At 42.0% G+C, this 24,283-nt stretch overlaps 1 protein-coding gene across 5 annotated transcripts in view; it reads right to left on the bottom strand.

Moving 5' to 3' along the window:
* The window catches only part of rapgef4a (Rap guanine nucleotide exchange factor 4a), a 389,151-nt gene that overhangs the window by 63,942 nt on the left and 300,926 nt on the right, over positions 1 to 24,283 (bottom strand). For 4 of the 5 annotated variants that reach the window (XM_085986188.1, XM_085986187.1, XM_085986186.1 and 1 more), the window contains 4 exons: positions 23,175 to 23,216; positions 17,042 to 17,132; positions 13,402 to 13,552; positions 9,240 to 9,328 (listed from right to left, as the gene is read on the bottom strand). In XM_085986188.1, coding sequence (XP_085842314.1) covers positions 9,240 to 9,328; positions 13,402 to 13,552; positions 17,042 to 17,132; positions 23,175 to 23,216 — 373 coding nt within the window. The remainder of the gene's footprint in view (positions 1 to 9,239; positions 9,329 to 13,401; positions 13,553 to 17,041; positions 17,133 to 23,174; positions 23,217 to 24,283) is intronic. The other variant, XM_085986185.1, reaches the window with a different exon arrangement.

The raw sequence follows: 24,283 nt of genomic DNA on the forward strand, positions 1-24,283 counted from the left end.
ACCAATGTCCACGGTATACATCAGCGGTCCTAGTCGCGTGCAAATAGTTCCAGGCTGCCATTTCTCGGTACGGTAGTCCCGGGCCAAAACTTGTTGACCTATCTGGAAGGTTCTAGTTGGCCTTTCATTCATGCCTTGAAATTGCCGGTTCTCTACGTCCCTTCTGATGTTTGGCTTGATCAAATCCAGCCGGCATCTTAGTCTTCTATTGAAAAACATCATGGCGGGAGTTTGGTTTGTAACCACATGTGTTGCATTCCTGTACGCAAACAAGAAGTTATCTACCTTATGTTGTAGATTTATGTCTTCATTACCCATGGCCTTTATGGCCTTCTTGAAGGTCTGGACAAACCTTTCAGCTAATCCATTGGTGGCGGGATGGTATGGGGCGGACGTGTAGTGCTTAACCCCATTGTTTTTTTAAGAACTTCCTGAATTCTTCGGACACAAATTGCGGTCCATTATCAGAACAGATCTGTTCCGGCAGCCCATTCCTGGCAAATATGGTCCTTAATACTGTGATGGTTTTTTCTGTGGTGGTGGAGGACATCTTTATTACCTCCGGCCACTTGGAGTGTGTATCAACCGCGATTAAGAACATTGAGTCCATAAATGGACCAGCAAAGTCGATATGTACCCTTTGCCATGGAGATGAGGGCCACTCCCATGGATGTAGAGGGGCTTGTGGTGGGGCGTTTTGGACCTTCTGGCATCCTAAACAGCTCTTGGTCATTTCTTCGATGTCTCCATCGATACCCGGCCACCACACAAACGCTCTGGCTAGGTTCTTCATTTTCACTCCACCCAGATGCCCCTCGTGAAGCTCCTTTAGCACTTTATACTGGAGTTTGGGTGGCATCACCACTCTGGATCCACACATCAAGGTTCCTCGGCACACTGACAGCTGTTCTCTTCTTTGCGAGAATGCTGGCAACAGTGGTTCGCCACGTGCTGGCCATCCCTTCACCGTTAAATCGTAGACTCGTGAGAGAGTCGGGTCATTTCTCGTTTCCTTTTCAAATGGTAGAATTTGTTACTGGTAGACATTCCACTATGGTCGAGTGGAACATCTCCACAGGGTCCACTGTAGGCACCTCTTCTACCGTTGGCAACGGTAGGCGCGATAAACCGTCAGCATTCCCATGCTGTTTTGATCCTTTGTATTCTATGTCATATTGGTGTGCCCCTAGGAAAAGGGACCACCTCTGTAGCCTTTGCGCTGTCATAATGGGAACGCCCTTTTTAGGGTTGAATATGGATACCAACGGCTGGTGGTCTGTCAGCAGTGTAAACCTCTGGCCCTGCAGGTAATGATTAAACTTCTTTACTCCCCACACAAGGCTGAGAGCCTCCCTATCTATCTGAGCATAGTTGCGCTCAGCGGAGGTCAATGATCTGGATGCAAATGCGACTGGCCTTTCCAAGCCATTTGGCAACTTGTGTGAGAGTACTGCTCCAATACCATAAGGAGAAGCATCACAAGCTAAACGAATAGGTAGCGCTGGGTTGAAGTGAGCCAACACTTCCTCTGAGGTGATCAATGCCTTGCTTTTGCGAAAGGCCTTCTTACAGTCCTCGCTCCACTTCCATGGTACTTCTTTCTGCAAAAGAGCATTCAGCGGGTGCAGCACCGTGGATAGATTTGGCAGAAACTTATGGTAATAGTTAATCAACCCTAGGAACGACCTCAACTGGGATACATTTTCCGGAGCGGGAGCCTTCACAACAGCTTCGATCTTGTCAGGCGACTTGTGCAGCCCCTCCTGGTCAATGACATGACCACAGTACGAGATCCGTTTCTGAAAGAACTCACATTTCTGGCGATTAACTCGAAGTCCATATTCCTTCAATCTGTAGAGCACCAGTTTCAAATTTGCAAGGTGTTCCTCATCGTCATCTCCTGTAATCAGGATATCGTCCAAGTAACATTGAGTGCTTGGAATTCCCTGTAATACCTGCTCCATGGCCCTCTGCCAAATTGCTGGAGCCGAAGCCACTCCAAAAACCAGTCTATTATATCGATACAAGCCTCTGTGCGTGTTGATTGTGAGATACTGGCGCGACTCTTCCTCAACTTCCATCTGTAAGTACGCTTGCGCCAGGTCTATCTTGGTGAAGTGTTTCCCGCCAGACAATGAAGCAAAGATATCCTCAATCCGCGGAAGCGGATATTGCACCGTGTGAAGCACCGGATTAACTGTGATCTTGAAGTCTCCACAGATGCGGACCTTCCCCGGTTCCCCTGGCTTGTTACTCGATGAACGCTTCATGACGGGAACAATGGGCGTGGCCCACTCACTCCAGTCCACCTTAGACAGTACTCCTGAACGTTCTAGCCCTTCCAGCTCAGCTTCCACAGCAGGTCGTATCGCATAAGGTACCGGTCTGGCTTTGAAAAATTTTGGGTATGCATGTTCTGCAATCTTGATTTTTGCCTTAATTCCTCTGTGTTCCCAGTCCCTGCTGGAACACCTCTTTAGCCTCATCCAATATTTTGGACAATCGTTCAGGTTTGACATCTTTTTTTCCGGAATCTACCGTTATTGCTTTTAGGGAGTGCCAGTCCATATTTATTTTCCTGATCCACTCCCGTCCCAGAAGTGGTGGACCTCCCTCAGGTAGTACATATAAGTCCATTCCTTGGTGTTCTTTGCCCTTGTGTATCACCTTGACTTTTATCTTTCCGATGGGGTATACTCTTTGCCCCGTGTATGTCTGCAATACTATCTCCGTATCCCGTAGGGGAATATGTGTGAATAACCTTTTGTAATCTTGCTTATTCATGACCGACAACGCCGATCCGGTGTCCAATTCCATCTTCACTTGGACTCCTGCTATCTGCAGTGTGACCCAGATAGTTTGTAGGTCAGCTTCCTTACTCATATTGTGAATTCTCAGACTACCCAGTTCCTTGCTGTTGGAGTCTGAATCCGAATTCTGTTCATCCGAACTCCTCAGCCACCTTATGTACCTTTCTGCACTTTTCCTGCGGTGACTTTTTGTTGCTGGTCTTCTTTCCTGACCGGCATACTTTAGCTATGTGACCAAGCTTGCCACATTTTCTACATTCCTGGTTTTTAAACCAGCATTGGTTCTGATCGTGTGTTGTCTTTCCACAACGATAACATTTCGCTGTACCCAAAGCCATTTGATCTACGCTGAGTACCGCTGCCTTCAGCTGCATTTCCGCAGTGCCTCTCGCTGCGGCTTCGTGCGATGCTGCAATAGTGACAGCCTTATCAAGTGTAAGATCATTCTCTTCAAGCAGCCGCTTTTGTGTTCCTTCTTTCGACAATCCACACACGAATTTGTCTCTCAGTGCCTCTGTCAGTCTTTCCCCAAACTGACAGTATTTCGCTAGCTTACGCAGTTCAATTAAATACTCCGCGTTGCTTTCCTCTTTCAGTTGCGTTCTCGCATAAAATTTAAATCGTTCCGCTAACATCAGCGGTGTGGGGTTCAAATGATTTCTCAGGACAGCAACAATATTAGCGAAAGCCTGATCCGCCGGTTTAGCTGGTGATAGAAGATGCTTCAATAGCCCGTATGTCTTCGCACCCATTGAGTTTAGTAAGGTTAGTGCTTTATCTTCATCGGATATTTTATTTGCCTTACAATAAATCTCTATGCGTTCTACATACGTGGCCCAATCTTCAACATCGGGATCGAAATCGTTGATGTTACCACGCTTAGGCATCCTCGCAATCTTCCACCACCGTGATAGAAGGGATGATCACTGCCTGTTGCTGATGGAAGGCTTCGTGTCAGGATTCTTCCTTGCTCTTCAGACCCGAGTCTTTTCTCAGCAGGATGATGAGGGCGGATGCCTCTTCTCGACGCCCGTTAAACTGCCTTGGATATGTCTCTGCCGCAGGGTAAGATCGTACTCGTCGCCACTGTTAAGTCTGTGTGTTCCAGTTATGGTTAATATGAATCACTGCACACAGACCACAAGAATAACTTTAACAGGTCTTTACTAGTCGAAGGTCAGGGCTGAACTAAAAGATACAAGACGCTATACAGGCTTATATACCCGAGTGGTCACTACCGGTATTACAGTACACAGGGGCTCTTAAAGGTACATACACTACACAAACATGCAACTAAATTTATATAGCTGTACTTGTATTTAATCAATATCAGAAATATTAATAGTGTTCACAAATGGAAGACAGGAGAACTTTGTTGTTCCTGAACCTTCAAAAGTTTCAAACCAAGTCCAAGTGCAACCATTGAAAAGCCTTAAATACGAAGAAACATCTTTAATTATTCCTAAAATGTACTGGATATTGCATTATTTCTTGAACTACTCAATAGATGTAATGGTTATAGATCTTAGATTTTCTGTTAGCCAAATTGATTTATGAACCCTACCTACAAATATAAAATTGAAATGTACTTGGTTTCTTTTTCTATGTATATAAGATCAGTATGAGGGAAACATTGCTGCAAAGGGAACCTTTTTCCAACATGTTGTCTCTCCAAAAAAGTAATAAATTAGCAATAAAAAGGCATCTTTGTTCTCTGACAATCGTTCAGGCTCCCAGCAGACATGAATTCAGAGAAAGGAGACTTCTCCATCTGTCAGGGTTAAAGGCAAGTGCTTTAATAAACAGTGCCATCTGGTGCCCTAAACATGTATTAATGGTGAAATGGCTAAATTAATAATCCCCAAGCTCCTTGCAGAAATCCCTTGCAGAGTTTACTCAAAACAGATAAATCAGCAACTACCTGCATTATTAAATCTGATGACTTTTAAAAAAAATAAACTGGCAGCTCGGAAACCCACCTGAACGCGTTTTAGGATCACCATTTTTCTACTGTTTTCTCACCTGTGTTCCTAGCATTATAAACAGCAGAAACCGACTATGTTGGTGCCTGATTTGATTTTGAGCATTTCAGAATGTCACAAGGTGATGAGATTCACTATCCAGTATTGAAAATTAAATTCTTGGGTTCAAAATGGCATTACACACAGGCTGTGTTTATGTAATATCTTGACTATATTTCTATATGACAAAAATTATAACCAAAATTATTGCCCTCCCCTTTTCCCAGCAACATTCCAAAAATAGGTTTGCTGCTTTGAACAAAAGTTTTAAGATTAAAATCAGTTTTTGAGCATTCTGTTTCTGCAGGACTATTTGATCCATCTGTGTTATTGCTCTCTTGGTCCGAGCTCTACTCTGCTGACTAAAGTAGGAAAAAGGGCACTGCGGTCAAGATGTCAGTCAGCATTTGCATACAGCAGATTCTTCAGCTGCTGGATTGTGACTATAGATCTTCTCAAAAATATTTGTACTTTTGCACTTCACATAATTTGTAGTTTTTCACTTTGCATAAGCAGTATAGCTTTAAGAAGTTACAACCCTCAACCTAAATTGGTACAGGACTACTCAATACAAACCAAGAGAAACAGGAACTTCCAGCATTGGTTATCAGGTGGGGCTGTACAACTCAGGTGAGAGAGACACATTGTGAGCTACAGGTAAGTGATTGAAGGAGGAGGAGATAAGGTATAGAAGTTACATACTAATTGTATATATTACTTTATATATACACTCCTGCAAGTCCAAAGCTTGACTGCATTCTCCATATCTTGATAGAAGGGCACAACAATGTTTAGCCTTACTGTCCTCAGTCAGAATTGTACAATCTCCATGGTGTTGTACTTTAATAAGTCATTAACTGTCTGCATGAGAAGGCTGCACGATACTGATGCAGATTTTAATGAATCTCATTACCATAAAATTGTAATATACCAGGAAAATCTATGATGCCAGAAATGCAGTCTTACTGTTTAGACAAATATATTTCAATCATTTTGCACAAATCAGTTAACTTCCAAGCTGTCTGTCGACAATTTACCAAACTGCTTGGATTTACATTGCAAAACTGCTTCAGGAAGCGGTTGTGCCTCATTTTTATCAGATGATGGTTTCTATAGCATTAGGTCAGATCCACATTTAAACAACTGAAGTAGACACATCTTCGTACAGTGCACTTGTTATAAAATCACTTTATGGCTTTTTACTGGGGGTGTTAACTTCCCCAGTGACCAAGGACAGATCATACAGGCCAGTAGGATCAAAACAGCATTACTGGCCCATAAGAGGAGTGTGTGAACACTTCAGCCATTTAGATCACTATAGCATAAACCGTGGCTGGCAATGGCAAGTGTTTACGGTGTCAAGAAATGTGAATCAGCAGAGTTTGTTTTGATGGAGCTCACTGCTGTTGATGGCAAGGTATATGTGCATAAAGCAGGCATATGAATTTTCAATAAAAATCATACTACACATTAGCCTAGAAGTTACTGTTGGCAATACAGATAGACTATCCTTTATCCGAACTTCCGAAAACCGAAAACCTCTAAAAACCGAAAGTTTTTTCGTTCAGCGTAAGTCGTGCGCACGACATGACCAGAGTGGCGCACGACTTACGCTGAGCAGGGCAGAGGGTCACAGAGTTCCCTCCTGGGTAGGAGATTGCAGGCCGAGCCGGGCAGTGTGAAGGAGGAAGAAGGAGTGAACCCAACAATACAGCGGCCCGTCCGATAGCTGCAGCGGCCCGTCCGATATTCTTTTCTCCCCCCGACCCGACCCGAACCGAACTGCGGCCCGTCCGATATTCTTTTCTCCCCCCCCGACCTGAACCGCGGCCCGTCCGATATTCTTTTCTCCCCACGCCCCCCCCCCACCCGACCCCCGACCTGATTTGCGGGCCAGCTTAGTAGGAGTCAGCCAATATCCGGCTTTCCAGAGAAGCAGGAAGGGGAATGAGACACGGAACAGTCGCAAGAGGTAGCCTGAACTTTTAAAATTTATATTAAATACAAATTTCCCAGTCTTATAATAATACCTTATGAAATCTGAAAAATTCCAAAAACCGAAACTCAGCTGGTCCCAAGGCTTTCGGATAAGGGATAGTGTACCTGTATTAGCACTTAATGCTGTGATTTGACATTTCTTGGTCTGCTATTTTAATGCAGGCAAAAACTGTTTATTTTAATTGGGTCTAGCCTAGAGTGTTATTTCTAGATGTGGTATACTTTATAAGGAAGGCAAATCTCAGATCTCCAATCACAGTATGTTGTAATTACTATTATTAATAAAGGGATGACAATATAAAAACCATTTGTGATGAATGTGAGGAATAATAAGTTTCCTTTGTATTTTGTAATTCAATATTCCAATTGTGTTATAACTTATATTCAGAAAGAGTCAGGAACTACAATGATCTTACTTTAAAAAAAAAGATAAATCTACTACTTCTAATATGGTTTCAAACTGATCAGAATTACACATGCTACTTAAGATATACAAGTGCTCCAGCCCAATGTCCTAATTCAGTTAAAATGCTGTCCTTACAATGGTGAGTGAAGGCCCTATTGACAGAAAGCAACAATGCTCACTCTGCAGCTCTATGGTTGACACCAACTGGATTGATGATGAATTTTAACAGTTGCTGAGCCAAACCCTTACAACAGATGCCTTAATGACAAATGTCTCCACACGTCGAGAAAAATAAACTGCTTCAGCCTGTGGAAAATGTCCCTTTGGATGCTTAGCTCAGTGTGTGATTGGAGCCACTGTTTTCAGTATATTTGTGGGCTTTCTCACTGAAGCAAACATTGGCTGGATTTTGCTGTAAAAATAACGGTGGGGCTAACAGTGCTCACTGTTATTTACGTGCAAATTGGACAGCAACTTCCGGCAACCGCACATGCGCAGTTAAATGCGGAAATCCAGTAGTTGCTGTCTGAGATGCGACGTTCTTCCAAAAGCTTGCCAAAAATGGCATTTTGCCGTCTGACTCACCATTCAAATATACTGAACGGAGTGGAGTTCCTGTACTTACCTCATAGATACTGACTAAATTCGCTAGAAAAATTTAGGGTTTGTCCATTCCAGTGTAAGTACCCTTTTAACAGCATGGTAAGTCTTAATTACTGCCAAACAATTTGTCTGGCACTAAAAATTAACTTTAACAAGTGTGGCGTCTCATTCCTTCAGATTTAATTTTAAATCAATTTTTAAAAACTTTTTCTTTCTCTTATCTCTTAGAACAGAGTACTTTCTAAATGGGGGAAAAGCTAGAAAAAGTGGAGGTCCAAAGAGACTTCGGGGTCCATGTACATAGATCATTAAAATGTAATGGACAGGTACAGAAAATAATCAAAAGGCTAATGGAATGCTGGTCTTTATATCTAGAGGACCAGAATACAAGGGGGGTAGAAGTTATGCTGTAGCTCTACAAAGCCCTGGTTAGACCACAGCTGGAGTACGGTGAGCAGTTCTGGGCACCACACCTTAGGAAGGATATATTGGCCTTGGAGGGAGTGCAACGTAGATTTACCAGAATGATACCCCGATTTCAAGGGTTAAATTACGAGGAGATTTTACTCAAACTAGAGTTGTATTCCCTGGAATTTAAAAGGTTAAGGGTGATTTAACTGAAGTTTTCAAGATATTAAGGGGAACAGACAGGGTAGATAGAGAGAAACTATTTCCATTGGTTGGGAAGTCTAGGACTCGGGGGCATAGTCTAAAAATTAGAGCCAGGCCTTTCAGGAGTGAAGTTAGGAAACACGTCTACATGCAAAAGGTGGTAGAAGTTTGGAACTCTCTTCCGCAAACGGCAATTGATGCTAGATCAAGTGTTAATTTTAAATCTGAGATTGATAGATTTTTGTTAACCAAAGGTATTAAGGAATATGGGGCAAAGGCGGGTATATGGCGTTAGGTCAGGTCACAGTGTTCAGAAACTGCTCATTAACAATTCTTATCTGATTGGTTAAGGAGACACACAGTTGCTTGTCCTGTTCACATAGGTCCCAGATGCCCTGTGGAGGGTGCTGCGCTGTTTGGATGACAGGAATATGCGGTGTAAAAGCCCATAGAAAGTCTATGGGTAAGTGCAAGCTGGTGTCATTCGTTTGCATCTCAGAGCAAAATCCAGCCCAATGTGTAGGGAAAGAAAATGGCTGCAGTGGACAGGGGCAGAAAATCTGATGAAAAAAAGTGCAAGCCTGACAATTTTAGTTTTGAAGTAAATCAGTTGTTTTTTCACAATTGCTTTTGCAAACTGCCTTGACCTTTGTCAAAATTCAAACATATAAAAAGACTCTGTAAATGTTTGCGTTTTTGAATAAAAATAAAGTCCAAAAGTTTGGATCGTTTAAAGCTATATAAAACATGAACTTTGCTAATTATAAACAATTAGAAAAAGATACTTACTTCTGTTTTACCAGTTTCTCTAATTCTGGTAGCTGTTCCTTCAGAGCAGGAATCATCCGTGAGTCATCCGACACAGACACATAGAACTCCTACAAAATCAGAGAATTACTGTTATATACATAGATCAAAACGTTAAACCTATGACTTTGTATTTGGTCATTTTCAGCTGGCTAGTAAAGAGAAAGGGATCTTATTCTATTCTGTTGACAGTAAAAAAAAAAAAAAAAAAACATTTGGCTTATTGCAATGTCAGTGGACCACAGTTTGATGTCAGTGTTATGTATCAAAATGCAATAGTCACTAATAATGTTGTCTATTAACATTCATCAATCTCTTCTTCCAGAAAATTGAAGGACTAATGAACAAAGAATCATGTTCAAAATTATACTAACATATTGTAGTCATTTTTTATATTTTATGGCAAGGTGGTTGCAGTTTCTGCTAAACAGCATAAATTCAGTTTGAAATTATTATGACAAAGATTTTTCTGTGGAAAATGTTTCATTTTAACTATCGGTCTACTTTCATTTCAAGCAGATGAAAGAACACCTGACTTTAATCCAAAGAATGTTCCTTTCACTACTTCTTTTCCCCCTTCAAAAATGGTGGAGGTACATCTATCAATATGCTCTGCATTGTGAAATGAGAATTAGCAATGACGCTTAAACCTTGACAATGTGAAAACATGTAAAATAATCTATCTTCAATTTTACTTCTGTACAAGCCAATATATTCCCTGTATTACAAGAGTAAAATAAATCACTGTTCATCAATTCACAAGAGAGAATCACTCATCAAATCACATGCTTTAGATTGGTGTCTACCATATACCTGTATTGCTGTCTGCCAAATTATAAAACAGTATTACACATTACACAGAACACTATATATTGGAATGTGCTCCAAAGTGATAACTCTGATGTGTTACTGTCTTGAAATACACTGCAGGCTTCACATTTGCCAATATATAACTGGTAATTCTTTGTCTACAACCTTGCTTTTAAAGAAGAGAAAGTTACAGCTTGTAACTGGAGTAAGGCTTGTTCCACAACTGACACACGAGCACCATCTAGTGTTTAACTGGTTAGTTTTTCTTAAACAGTGTTCTCATTCTCTGATTATTTTTAAAAGGCTATGGCTAACCAGATTCTTCACAAATCAGTTGGCTATATTTTTACCCTCCTCCTCCTCCTCACTAAAAACAGACACACGCACATCTGGGATTAACCTGTAAAGCAGGTGCAAATCAAACAAAAAATTACAGTTTCAAGATATTACAGTTTACTATTGGTTTAACTATATGTGCTATATGGTTAACCCATTATAGGATTGTAGATTTCACATACACTTCAGTCATAGAATTCAAAGTTTATAGGCAGAGAAGAGAGAAAAAAGAAAGGACGTTAAAACTGTGAAACAAATGTTTCTAGAATTTTCTGGAAATTAAACTTTGCTCATGCTGGAGGGTAGCTATGGCCATCTTCCTGCCTCTGTTGATGCCAGCTGTTAGGGAGCATGGATGTTGCCAATTACATTTTCTAATAAAGACAAGGAAAAAAAGTAGTTGAATGGCTCTAAGTCAAAAAAAGTGAGATTCTTGCCTGTCTAGTGGTTTTCTGGGCTTTTCTTTAATATACTTCAACTGCACTCCTTTGCAATTATATCTAAAAGACAACTCAAAACTAGGTCCTTAGTCATTTAGTTTAAAGATAAGCTAAATAAAATTAATTTCCATAAACATCAGTTGGCCTAGTCATTATACTAAAGTACAAAATGCAGAAAGAGGGAACTATTAGCTGTAGGGGTTGAATGAGAAGCATCTGCTGTTAGGAACCATGAAGTGGTGGCTGCTGTAGATATAATAGCATAGCATCTATTACGAATAACTTAGGGAAAAGAGCCATTATAGCTCGTGTGGTGCAAGACCTGGTGTTTGCAAAGTAAAGATCTAGAAGAATGATTGAATCAGAACCAGTATGTCAGGTATCGCACTCATAGAAACATAGAAGATAGGAGCAGGAGTAGGCCATTCGGCCCTTCGAGCCTGCTCCGTCATTCAATGAGATCATGGCTGATCATCCAAATTCAGTACCCTGTCCCTGCCTTCTCCCCATATCCCTTGATCCCTTTAGCCTTAAGAAATATATCCAACTCTTTCTTGAATATATTTAATGAACTGGCCTCCACTGCCCTCTGTGGCAGAGAATTCCACAGGTTCACCACTCTCTGGGTGAAGAAATTCCTCCTCATTTCAGTCCTAAATGGCTTACCCTTTATCCTTAGACTATGACCCCTGGTTCTGGACTCCCCGGCCATCAGAAACATCCTTCCTGCATCTAGTCTGTCCAGGCCTGACAGAATTTTATAGGTTTCGATGAGATCCCTCAATCTTCTAAACTCCAGTGAGTATAAGCCCAATCGACACAATCTCTCCTCATACGTCATTCCTGCCATCCCAGGTATCAGCCTGGTGAATCTTCGCTGCACTCCTTCCATGGCAAGAACGTCCTTCCTCAGGTAAGGCGACCAAAGCTGCACACAATACTCAAGGTGCGGTCTCACCAAGGCCCTGTACAACTGTAGCAAGACATCCTTGTTCCTGTACTCGAACCCGCTTGCTACGAAGGCCAACATACCATTTGCCTTCTTAACCGCCTGCTGCACCTGCATGCTTACCTTCAGCGACTGGTGCACAAGAACACCCAGATCTCTTTGCACTTCCCCTTCTCCCAATCTATTGCCATTCAAATAATAATCTGCCTTCCTGTTTTTGCCACCAAAGTGGATAACCTCACATTTATCCACATTATAGTGCATTTGCCATGTTTCTGCCCAGTCACCCAACCTGTCCAAATCGTACTGGAGTTTCACGACATCCTCCTCACAGCATACCCTCCCACCCAGCTTTGTGTCGTCTGCAAATTTGGAGATATTGCATCCAATTCCCTCGTCCAGATCATTAATATATATTGTGAACAGCTGGGGTCCTAGGACCGATCCTTGCGGTACCCCACTAGTCACTGCCTGCCACTCAGAAAACGACCCGTTTATTCCAACTCTTCGCTTTCTGTCCGCCAACCAGTTCTCTATCCAAGTCAATACCTTGCCCCCAATCCCATGTGCCTTAATTTTGCACGCTAATTTCTTATGCGGGACCTTATCAAAAGCCTTCTGAAAGTCCAAATACACCACATCCACTGGTTCTCCCTTATCTATTTTACCAGTTACATCCTCAAAAAATTCCAGTAGATTAGTCAAGCACAATTTACCTTTTGTAAATTGCCAAGATAGTATTGGCTGCCTTGCATTGCATCTGTGATCTAAACCATCGTTTGCTGGGATGAACAGCTTCTCTGCCCATGCCATTCTGGAATTAGCCACTAGGAGGAAGACAATAATGGCCAGAGGCGCTTCTGACTTTGATTTTTCCTGCCTTCCTGTGTGAAAGCACTTGGTTCCTCTCCCTTGTACATCATACAGACTAATTCTTCCATTTGTAACATATAACAAGGTATTTGATACAAAACACCTTGTAAAAATGGACTAATCTCTTCCTTTAAGAAGATTTAACATTATAAGGTCTGAAGTGAAGATTTTCTTCTTTTCTGATGGATATATGGTAATCATGCAGACATTTTTTATTAGTGTGCACTGTAAATGCAGTTAATTTAAGTACAAAAGTGGGAATGTGATCTCGACAGATATGTTGAGTGCGGAGTAAGGGAAGCAATGGCAGTTAGTTCACTCAATCTCTGTATGCAATAGATCGAAACATTACATAATTAAGAGTACTTTATTAATGTTCTTAATCCATCACTGGAAAGAAAAATTGGGTGGTTTCTATAATGGGTGCCCAATCCGCAACTCCGGTTTTACACTGTGGAGGCAAGTTGAAAATTACCCCATGATCTCTTCAGTCAATGCAGCATGCTGGACAGAAATGGAGATAGGAAATATGCTTTCTATATAATTTGACATTTGTTTCTACAATCTATCGAAATACCGGAAATAAAATTATGAAAATTGTTATTAATGTTACTGTGAAATTCCTAATAAGTGAATAAATTTTGATGCAAAATTTTATTTATCAATCAGAAATTAAATGTGCTGCCATTATGATATAAATGTTGTAGCTGTATTTATCTCAGGTTACATCACTCACTTCGAGAAAGGCTACAGCAGTTTCTTCCTCCTGCAAGAGATCTGCATATACATTTGTCCATTGTAGGACAAGGCGGATGACCCGTCTCTTGTTATTGAGAGCATAGTCCATTTTCTCCGGCTCTGTGCCTTGCAATGCTTCTGCATGGTAGGTGCGCATGTGTTAAGGAAATTCACATCATCTATAAAAGATGTTCGTAAAACCATCAACTTGGCCACAGTCAACTGTTACTGGCTCAAACACAGATGGATCTAAACTTCTCTCTGGCGAATTATCAATGCCATCATTGAACAGGCTTTTAAAAGAACATAATAGATAACATTTGAATTCTGCACATTATAAACAAAAATGTGTTTTACTTATTTGCCTTTCTTCCTAGAAAACAAAGCAAAACAAAAAAAGTCAACCTTATGCCAAGATGACTAGAGTACACAGATGAATAGATATTCATAATGAAAAATAATGGCCCAGATTTTGCAGTCAGCAGCGAAGTGACGGGCACTCGCCACTGACCTTGAAGAAAGCTGCCCACAAAGTTCTAGCGATCTCTGTGGCATGGATTTCACCTTTCCCAATGTTAATTTCATTCTGGTGCCAAGTCTAGGGGATCTCCAGCATCCAGCAACAGTGATGTCAGCAAGCAGGCTAAGCATCCAATCAGATTGAAGAATTCTCACAGCGAGCAACCAGGAAGTAAAATGCACTAATTATCCTTCACATTTTAATCATTTTACAGAGAATGAAATAAAGATTGGGACATACACATGGGATTAAGATAGAAGCTGAAATATCAAACAAACTTTTAAAAAATATTAAAAACCTAAGTATTTTTATCATAATGAAGAAATTTGGCATTCCACAAATATAAAATTCATTTTTCAGCACAGCACAAGAGAGGTTGTTCAGCAGTAGTTATGACTTTTAGTATGCCATTAAAAACCCAGTTACACCTCATTCAACAAGGCTTAACTTTATCAGGGGTTTTTACAGCAAGATTAGAGCGTTAAAAATGGAAGTTCACGTCAATTCAACTGGTTTCTAAAGATTTCCGTCTGCAGGAACTTCAGCAGTGTGCCCTGTGGAGGAACATACGAATTAGGAGCAGGAGTAGGCCACTCGAGCTTGCTTCACCATTCAATAAGATCATGGCTGATCTGATTACTCCACATTCCCGCCTACCCCCGATAACCTTTCACCCCCTTGCTTATCAAGAATCTATCTCTCGCTGCCTTAAAAATATTCAAAGACTCTGCTTCCACCGCCCTCTGAGGAAGAGAGTTCCAAAGACTCACGACACTCTGAGAAAAAATTTCTCCTCATCTCTCTTACATGGGTGACCCCTAGTTCTAGATTCTCCCACAAGAGGAAACATCCTCTTCACATCCACCCTGTCAAGACCCCTCAGGATCTTATATGTTTCAATCAAGTCACCTCTTACTCTTCTAAACTCCAGCAGATACAAGCCTAGCCTAGCCAATCTTTCCTCATAAGACAACTCGCCCATTCCAGGTATTAGTCTGGTAAACCTTCTCTGAACTGCTTCCAACGCATTTACATCCTTCCTTAAATAAGGAGACCAATACTGTACACAGTACTGCAGATGTGGTCTCACCAATGCCCTGTGTAACTGAAGCATAACCTCCCTACTTTTGTATTCAATTCCCCTCGCAATAAACAATAACATTCTATTAGCTTTCTTAATTACTTGCTGCACCTGCATACTAACCTTTTGCGATTCATGCGCTAGGACACCCAGATCCCTCTGCATCTCAGCTTTGCAATCTCTCACCATTTAGATAATTTGCTTCTTTTTTATTCTTCCTGCCAAAATGGACAATTTCACATTTTCCCACATTATACAGTACTCCATTTGCCAGGTCTTTGCCCACCCACTTAACCTATCTATATCCCTTTGTAGCCTCCTTACGTCCTCTTCACAATTTACTTTCCTACCTATCTTTGTGTCATCAGCAAATTTAGCAACCATACCTTCGGTCCCTTCATCCAAGTCATTTATATAAACTGTAAAATGTTGAGGCCCCTGCATTGATCCCTGTGGCACACCACTCGTTACATCTTGCCAATCAGAAAATGATCCATTTATGCCTACTCTCTGTTTGCTGTGAGCTAGCCAATCTTCTATCCATGCCAATATGTTACCCCCTACACCATGAGCTTTTATTTTCCGCAATAACCTTTGATGTGGCACCTTATCAAATGCCTTCTGGAAATCTAAGTACAGTACATCCACCGGTTACCCTTTATCCACAGCACATGTTACTTCCTCAAAGAACTCCAATAAATTGGTTAAACATGATTTCCCTTTCACAAAACCATGTTGACCCAACCTGATTACCTTGAACTTTTCGAAGTGCCCTGCTATAATGTCTTTAATAATAGCTTCTAACATCTTCCCTAGGACAGATGTTAAGCTAACTGGCCTGTAGTTTCCTGCTTTCTGTCTCCCTCCCTTTTTGAATAAAGGAGTTACATTTGTTATTTTCCAATCTAATGGAACCTTCCCCGAATCTAGGGAATTTTGGAAAATTAAAACCAACGCATCAACTATCTCATTAACCACTTCTTTTAAGACCCGAGGATGAAGTCCATCAGGACCCGGGGACTTGTCAGCCCGCAGCTCCAACAATTTGCTCAGTACCACTTTCCTGGTGATTGTAATTTTCTTGAGTTCCTCCCTCCCTTCCATTTCCTGATTTACAGCTATTTCTGGGATGTTACGTGTATCCTCTATAGTGAAGACTGATGCAAAATATCTGTTCAATTCAACTGTCATCTCCTTATTTTCCATTATTAATTCCCCAGACTCACTTTTTATAGGACCAACGCTCACTTTGTTAACTCTTTTCTTTTAAAAATATCTATAGAAACTCTTACTATATATCTGTTTTTATATTTCTAGCTAGCTTTCTCTCATAGTCTAATTTTTCTCTCCTTAACAGGGAACAGGGAATCACCGACAGCAACTTCTGGATTTCTGCGTTTAACTGCGCATGTGCGGACGCCATAAATTGCTGTCAGTTTCACAGAGTAATGACGGCAAACATCGACAGTTTCATCGTCATTACAACTGCAAAGTCTGGGCCAACAGCTATGCTGGCCTGGTAGGTACAAAATGCAGTGTATTGTATTCTTGATTGTAGGTCAAGACTTTGAATCGCAGTGTCAAATGACATTTACATTTAACCTTCCCCTGTAAGATGTTCCTTCAGGTTTAACCAGGTCACCAAATCGGCAGGAAGAAAACCCATTTCTGACTTCAAATATATAATACAGAAAACAAGTTCAAGAGACTTGAGCTGCTAAATGGTTCCAGTATAGAATGGGTTAACACTAGCAATGAAGTCTATTTTTGGTGCTGCAATTATGTTGAGAGCTTGTACATAATTGTCAGAATCAAAGGCTCATACAGATATTTTGTGCACAGCACTCACCTGTAATTTTTATTCTTTTCTGCAAATTTAATGTCTCAATCAAGCATGAGAGTAATAACTATGACTGTCATCAATATATATATTTTTAAATCCTGCAAAGTACTCTATTTTGAACAATCAGTGTTATAATCCATGGGAAGAGTACCTGAAGAATTAGAATATATTTTTAAAAAACACAAAAAGGATATTGAGCCATTAGGGCTTGGAAAAGCTGGCTGTGTTGCATAAAAATGCAGTGCATCAGAACAAAGTCATCAAGGAATGGATCTGTCAAAAAAACTGGAAAACAAAAAAATGAAGAAGTTTTCATAATCAACCTCCTTTTGAAAATAAATGATATCATGGAACCTTATCTGGAAAACAACTTCACTCATCCTCAAAATGTAATTCATTAAAACAGTTCAGCAGCAATGAAGAAACACTCTTAATTCTACTGTATGTTGTGAAACCTTCTGCAGCTCATTTTAAAATAATTTCTCATCTCTTGCCCTGTGAAAATTGTCCATTTCATGGTTGTTGCATAAGGAGTCAATTTTGATCAGTCCACAGTTGTACAACAGAACTACATGTAATTCAATTAACATGTTGGAATTGTGTGCCAAAACTGTACTTTCACAAAAATTCAAAATGTGAGCAAATTGGAATCAGGCCCCTGGGTTTTAAGAAGCAAGGAGCAAAACTGAGCTGCTTTATACGAATAATAATCTCAGCATTTATTAAATCAACTTGTCTGGCATTGAACCTCTGCCAGAGTTGGAATGTTGTGCTACAACACCTCTGAAAAATACATACAAGGAGGAATTTTAACTCTCCCCAACTGGTGGGAAAAGAGCAGGGGAGCAGTTAAAATGGAGCGGCCCCATTTTAACACCACTCGTTTTAGCGGCAGACTCTGGTGGAAACTTCATTAATAAATGCAAATTGGAGTCCTATGACATACATGGGACCCTGAACCTGCATTTATATAGCGCCTTTAACGTAGCTGATGTGCCTCAATAATTCCGAGACTCGATGTTAGCGAAACAAAACAAGGCTTTTATTAACTTAGAAGGTAACACGTAGTGGAGAGAGGTATCTTCCATCCGGAGGGCTGCAGTACTGGATATGAGGCCAGACTGAGCTTGCTTACATAGGGGCCAGGTATGGGCGGAGCCCTACACACAACACATTCCAGTATACAATACAATGGTGAGGAAACGGAACTGGGGGAAGGGAAATGAAACTGAAACCGACCACAGCCACAGGCAGTGATGAATGGAATATTTCATCACAGTAGCAAAAAGTGATACGAAGCCAAAGGAGGAGACATTGGGCCAGATTTTGTTGTAGTAGGGGATCTAACGGCATCTGGCATTAGTTAGACTTGCCCTTGCATGTTTAGCGTTTAAACATTTTTGCATGGCAAGTTGCTAACATTGCAGCGAGGGAAACCGAGCATCTGGGACATGAGTGAACTTAGCAAGCAACTGTGTATCTCCTTTACAATCAGGTTGAAGGATTGTGAAATTAACAGTGCAAGGACGGAGAAGGAAGTGTAAATTAGAGTGTGTGAATTAATTGCCAAATCAGGTACAGAAAGAGAAATAAAGAGAGGGAAAGAAAGAAATAACAGAAAATGCTGGAAAAGCTCAGCAGGCCAGGGCAGCATCCGTGGAGAGAGAAACAGAGTTAACGTTCCAGGTCGAGAACCTTTCGTCAGAACTGGAAAAAAGCAGGAAAAGGAATAGATTTTAAAGCAAGTTAGGGGCTGGGAAAAGGGGGAGGGGATGAAAGAACAAAAGGGAAGGTCAGTGATAGGATAGAAAGCAGGAGAGATTGAGAGACATTGAGAGATATTCAAGGCAAGAGGAGGTGGTAATGGGACAGGTTAAGGAACAAAGGATGGCTCTGGATGAAGTGTGAATTGTGCTGGCAGAATGAAGGGCAGCTGCCATGTGGGAGGGGAAAAAAAAGGCCAAACAAAAGTGTGGATAAAAAAAAATTAAAAATGTATATATATGTGATAGGGGCTGAGGTTATGATCTGAAATTGTTGAACTCTATGTTGAGTCCAGAGGGCTGCAGAGTGCCTAATCGAAAGATGAGGTGCTGTTCCTCGAGCTTACGCTGAGCTTCTGTGGAACAATGCAAGAGGCCGAGGACGGTGAGGTCTGAGTGGGAATGGGGCGGTGAATTAAAGTGACAGGCCACCAGGAGCTCGGGGTCACCCTTACGGACTGAACGGAGGTGTTCCGCAAAGTGGTCACCCAATCTGCAGGAAAGATAGATTGGATTAAGACTGAGAGAAAAAAGAGACAAAGTAAAAAAAAAAATACAATTTTAAGTTTGACATTTACTAAATTTCCAAAACAATTAAAACCTGAAGGAATGAGACTCCACACTTGTGATAATTAATTTTAAGTGCCAGAGATGTTATTTGTCACTTATTAACACTCATCAGGTTATTAAAAGGGTACTTAGACTGGAATAGACAAGACTTAACATTCTGTGGCAAGTTTGTATCTACCATGCAAATACAGCAACTTCTTGCCATTCAATGCATTTCAGTGGTGAGCTGCCATTTTCACAGAGCTAATGGTGGAGCAGCGCAACTCTGACAGCAACTTTTGGATATTGACATTTAACTGCGCACCTGCCCCTCACTTATAGTTGGTTTACTATTTGCGCATAAATAATGGTGAGCGCCATTAGCCTCACCGTTGGTTTGACAGGAAAATCTGGGCCATTAGGACAGGTGACCAAAAGCTTGGTCAAAGAGGTAGCTTTGAGGAGCATCTTAAAAAAGTTGGAGAGACGGAGAGGTTTAGGAAGGGAATTCTAGGGCTTAGGGCCTGGACAGTTGAAGGTACGGCCGCCAATGGTGGGAAGAAGGAACTCGGGGATGCACAAGGGTCCAAAATTGGAGGCATGCAGAGTTCTCGGAGGGTTGTAGGGCTGGAGGAGGTTACAGAGATAGGTCGACGCTATCCCTCCCCTGATCACTGTCTGAGGCTGAACCAACCCGTTAGCAACCTTGGTGTCCTATCTGACTTTGAGATAAGCTTCCAACCACATATCCACTCAATCACCAAAACTGCGTACTTCCACCTCCATAACATCTGCCTCTGCCTCAGTTCAACTGCTGCTGGCACCCTCATCCATGCCTTCAGCTACCTTTAGACTTGACTATTCCAATGCTCTGGGCTGGCCTCACATCTTCCACCCTCCATAAACTTGAACTCATCCAAAACTCTCCTGCCCATAGCCTAACTTGCACCAAGTCCCATTCACCCATCACCCCTGTGCTCGCTGACCTACATTGGCCCTCAGTCTGGTAATGTCTCAATTTTAAAATTCTCATCCTTGTTTCCAAATTCCTCCATGGCCTCAGCCCGCCTTATCTTTCTAACCTCCTCCAGCCCTACAACCCTCCAAATTTCTGCACTCCTCCAATTCTGGCCTCTTGTGCATCCCTGATTTTAATTGCTCCACCATTAGCGGCTGTGCCTTCAGCTGCCTGGGTCCTATACTCTGGAATTCCCTCCCATAGTCTCTCCGCCTCTCTACCTCGCTCTCTTCCTTTAAGACGCTCCTTAAAATTTACCTCTTTGACCAAGCTTTTAGTCACCTGTCCTAATATCTCCTTATGTGGATCGGTGTCAAATTTTGTTTGATAACACTCCGGTGAAGCGCCTTGGGATATATTACTACGTTAAAGGTGCTATAATGGTTTAACGAAGAGTGCAGGAGAGCATGCCGAGAACAGCACCAGGCATACAAAAAAGGTGTCAACCTGGTGAGGCTACAACACAGGACTACTTGCATGCCAAACAACGGAAGCAACATGCGATAGACAGAGCTAAGCGATCTCACAACCATCGGATCAAATCAAAGCTCTGCAGTCCTGCCACATCCAGTCGTGAGTGGTGGTGGACAATAAACAGTTAACAGGAGGAGGAGGCTCCAAAAATATCCCCATCCTCAATGATGGTGGAGCCCAGCACGTGAGTGCAAAAGACAAGGCTGAAGCATTTGCAACTATCTTCAGCCAGAAGTGCCGAGTGGATGATCCATCTCGGCCTCCTCCTGAGGTCCCCAGCATCACAGATGCCAGTCTTCAGCCCATTCAATTCACTCCACGTGATGTCAAGAAACGGCTGAAGACACTGGATACTGCAAAGGCTATGGGCCCTGACAACATTCCGGCAATAGTACTGAAGACTTGTGCTCCAGAACTAGCTGCGCCCCTAGCCAAGCTGTTCCAGTACAGCTACAACATTGGCATCTACCCGGCAATGTGGAAAATTGCCCAAGTATGTCCTGTCTACAAAAAGCAGGACAAATCCGACCCGGCCAATTACCGTCCCATTAGTCTACTCTCAATCATCAGCAAAGTGATGGAAGGTGTCGTCGACAGGGCTATCAAGCAGCACTTACTCAGCAATAACCTGCTAACTGACGCCCAGTTTGGGTTCCGCCAGGGCCACTCAGCTCCTGACCTCATTACAGCCTTGGTCCAAACATGGACAAAAGAGCTGAATTCCAGAGGTGCGGTGAGAGTGACTGCCCTTGACATCAAGGCAGCATTTGATCGAGTGTGGCATCAAGGAGCCCTAGCAAAACTGAAGTCAATGGGAATCATGGGGAAAACTCTCCATTGGTTGGAATCATACCTAGCACAAAGGAAGTTGGCTGTGGGTGTTGAAGGTCATTCATCTCAATCACATGACGTCACTGCAGGAGTTCCTCAGGGCAGTGTCCTAGGCCCAACCATCTTCAGCTGTTTCATCAATGACCTTCCCTCCATCATAAGGTCAGAAGTGGGGATGTTCGCTGATGATTGCACACTGTTCAGCACCATTCGAGACTCGTCAGATACTGACGCAGTCCGTGTCCATATGCAGCAAGACCTGGACAACATTCAGACTTGGGCTGACAAGTGGCAAGTAACATTCGCACCACACAAGTGCCAGGCAATGACCATCTCCAACAAGCGAGACTCTAACCATCTCCCCTTGACATTCAATGGCATTACCATCGCTGAATCCCCCACTATCAACATCCTGGGGGTTACCATTGATCAGAAACTGAACTGGACCAGCCATATAAATACTGTGGCCACAAGAGCAGGCCAGAGGCTGGGAATTCTGCGGCAAGTGTCTCACCTCCTGACTCCCCAAAGCCTTTCCACCATTTACAAGGCACAAGTCAGGAGTGTGATGGAATACTCTCCACTTGCCTGGATGAGTGCAGCTCCAACAACACTCAAGAAGCTCGACACCATTCAGGATAAAGCAGCCCGCTTGATTGGCACTCCATCCACCACCTTCAACATTCACTCCCTCCACCACCAGCGCACTGTGGCTGCAGTGTGTACCATCTACAAGATGCACTGCAGCAACTCGCCAAAGCTCCTTCAACAGCACCTTCCAAACCCGCGACCTCTACCACTTAGAAGGACAAGGGCAGCAGACGCATGGGAACAGCACCACCTACAAGTTCCCCTCCAAGCCACACACCATCCTGACTTGGACCTGTATCGCCGTTCCTTCACTGACGCTGGGCCAAAATCCTGGAACTCCCTCCCTAACAGCATTGTGGGATTACCTTCACCACACGGACTGCAGCGGTTCAAGAAGGCGGCTCACCACCATCTTCTCAAGGGCAATTAGGGATGGGCACTAAATGCAGGCCTAGCCAGCGACGCCCACATCCCATCAATGAATAAAAAAATATATAAATGCAACTTGTTGTTGGAAGTTATGGTATGCTAAATTGAACACAGTTAATACTGTGCTACTCTAATTCAAAAACTGTTATTGTTTTGTTTGTGATAATTAACTTGATGATTACTTCTACATAGTTAAGGATAAGGCAATGTAATAAGTAGTTAATAGTTGTACATCAAAAGGTCATTGTTCAATCCTAGGGATAAACCGAGGTGAATGGGTTGAATCAGTATTGTGTTTGGTCGCTGCTGGTGACCAAGCTGGGACTGAATTGGTTTATATAGGATGATTCAAGAGCCAACTTAAACATCATTAAGGAATAAAACCAATAAAAAGGTAAAAATCCAATGGGTTCAAAGATGTGTGTATTTGGGAATTAGTGATGCTCCAACAAGCTATATTGTGGAGTGAAAGGATACATATTTATGCTCACAATTCCCCTCGTCAGGAATTCCCAGTAACAGCTGTGAAATTAGGAAAAATGTCACATGCAGGAGAGGTGCTTCACAACAGAATAAAGGGAACAAGCAAGTTCTGCTGGGCTGCTCTAGTGCACCTACTAGTGGTTGGAACAATTGTGCATTGGCAGAAACTGGGGACAGATGTGTGCTCACCCTCACCCTTCCTCTCAGCCAGGGACCATGGCATAGAAACACCTAAAGCAGAAAAGAAAATAACAGTACCTAAAAAAAGGGAAAACTTATTTAAATTTTCTGCCATTTCAGATTTCTAGGATAAACAATTCTTGGAACATTTTATTTGTTTATAAAAGTATGTTTGAGGACAGAATACAATTGTCTTTATAACTGATTTTTATTTTTCTTTCTCTTCTGTTAAGCTTTTCCCCTTAAAGACTGAAGTATAATTACATTAACACTGACAGACTTGAACATCAAATATCTTCTGATATCTCACTTAAATGGGATTGTTCAGTGCCCTTTTTTCATAAGAAAAATGAGCCCTAACGGGTCCAAAATGGCACGTAGCGTGTGTGTGCTCATTGACACTGGGGGAACGCCACTTGCCAAATAGGTTAGTGCACCCAGGAGTCATCCAGTGTGCACACCCAGAACCAGCATTAGGTCTATTTCTTATGCAAATCCAATTATCCCAAATTATAACAGAAAACATCTTTTCACTAAACACTGAAGTAGACTGACAAACATTTGTAAAGGGCACATAATACTCAGGAATGTTTCCTCTATGCCATACATTTAAGGAATCAATCTTCCCCCATTTTAAAATTGATGCATAGTGTAATTCAATAATTATGTAACATTAGTCTTAGGAACAGATAAAATTAACTTTTTTTCATCTCAAGTCCAATTCCAGCTTGCAGCTGGTGTAGTGATTTATTTCTATCGAGCCTGTTCCACCATTCAATTAGATCGTGGCTAATCTGACCCGCAACTTTCTTTTAATTCATTCAGTGGATGTGGGCGTCGCTGGCAAAGCCATCCCTAATTGCCCTTGAGAAGGTGGTGGTGAGCCACCTTACATAACTGAGGGGCTTGCCAGGCCATTTCAAAGAACAATTAAGAGTCAACCACATTGCTGTGGGTCCGGAGTCACAAATAGATCAATCCGGGTAATGCAGATTTCCTTCACAGAATGGTTACAGCACAGGAGGCCATTCAGCCCATCGAGCCTGTGCCAGCTCTCTGCAAGAGCATTTCAGCTAGACTCACTTCCCCACCCTTTCCCAGTTGCCCTGTAATTTTTT

The sequence above is a fragment of the Somniosus microcephalus genome, chromosome 4, assembly GCF_052327205.1.
Source record: "Somniosus microcephalus isolate GS21.2 chromosome 4, FLI_Smic_1.0, whole genome shotgun sequence".
In the NCBI taxonomy this organism is placed as follows: domain Eukaryota; kingdom Metazoa; phylum Chordata; class Chondrichthyes; order Squaliformes; family Somniosidae; genus Somniosus; species Somniosus microcephalus.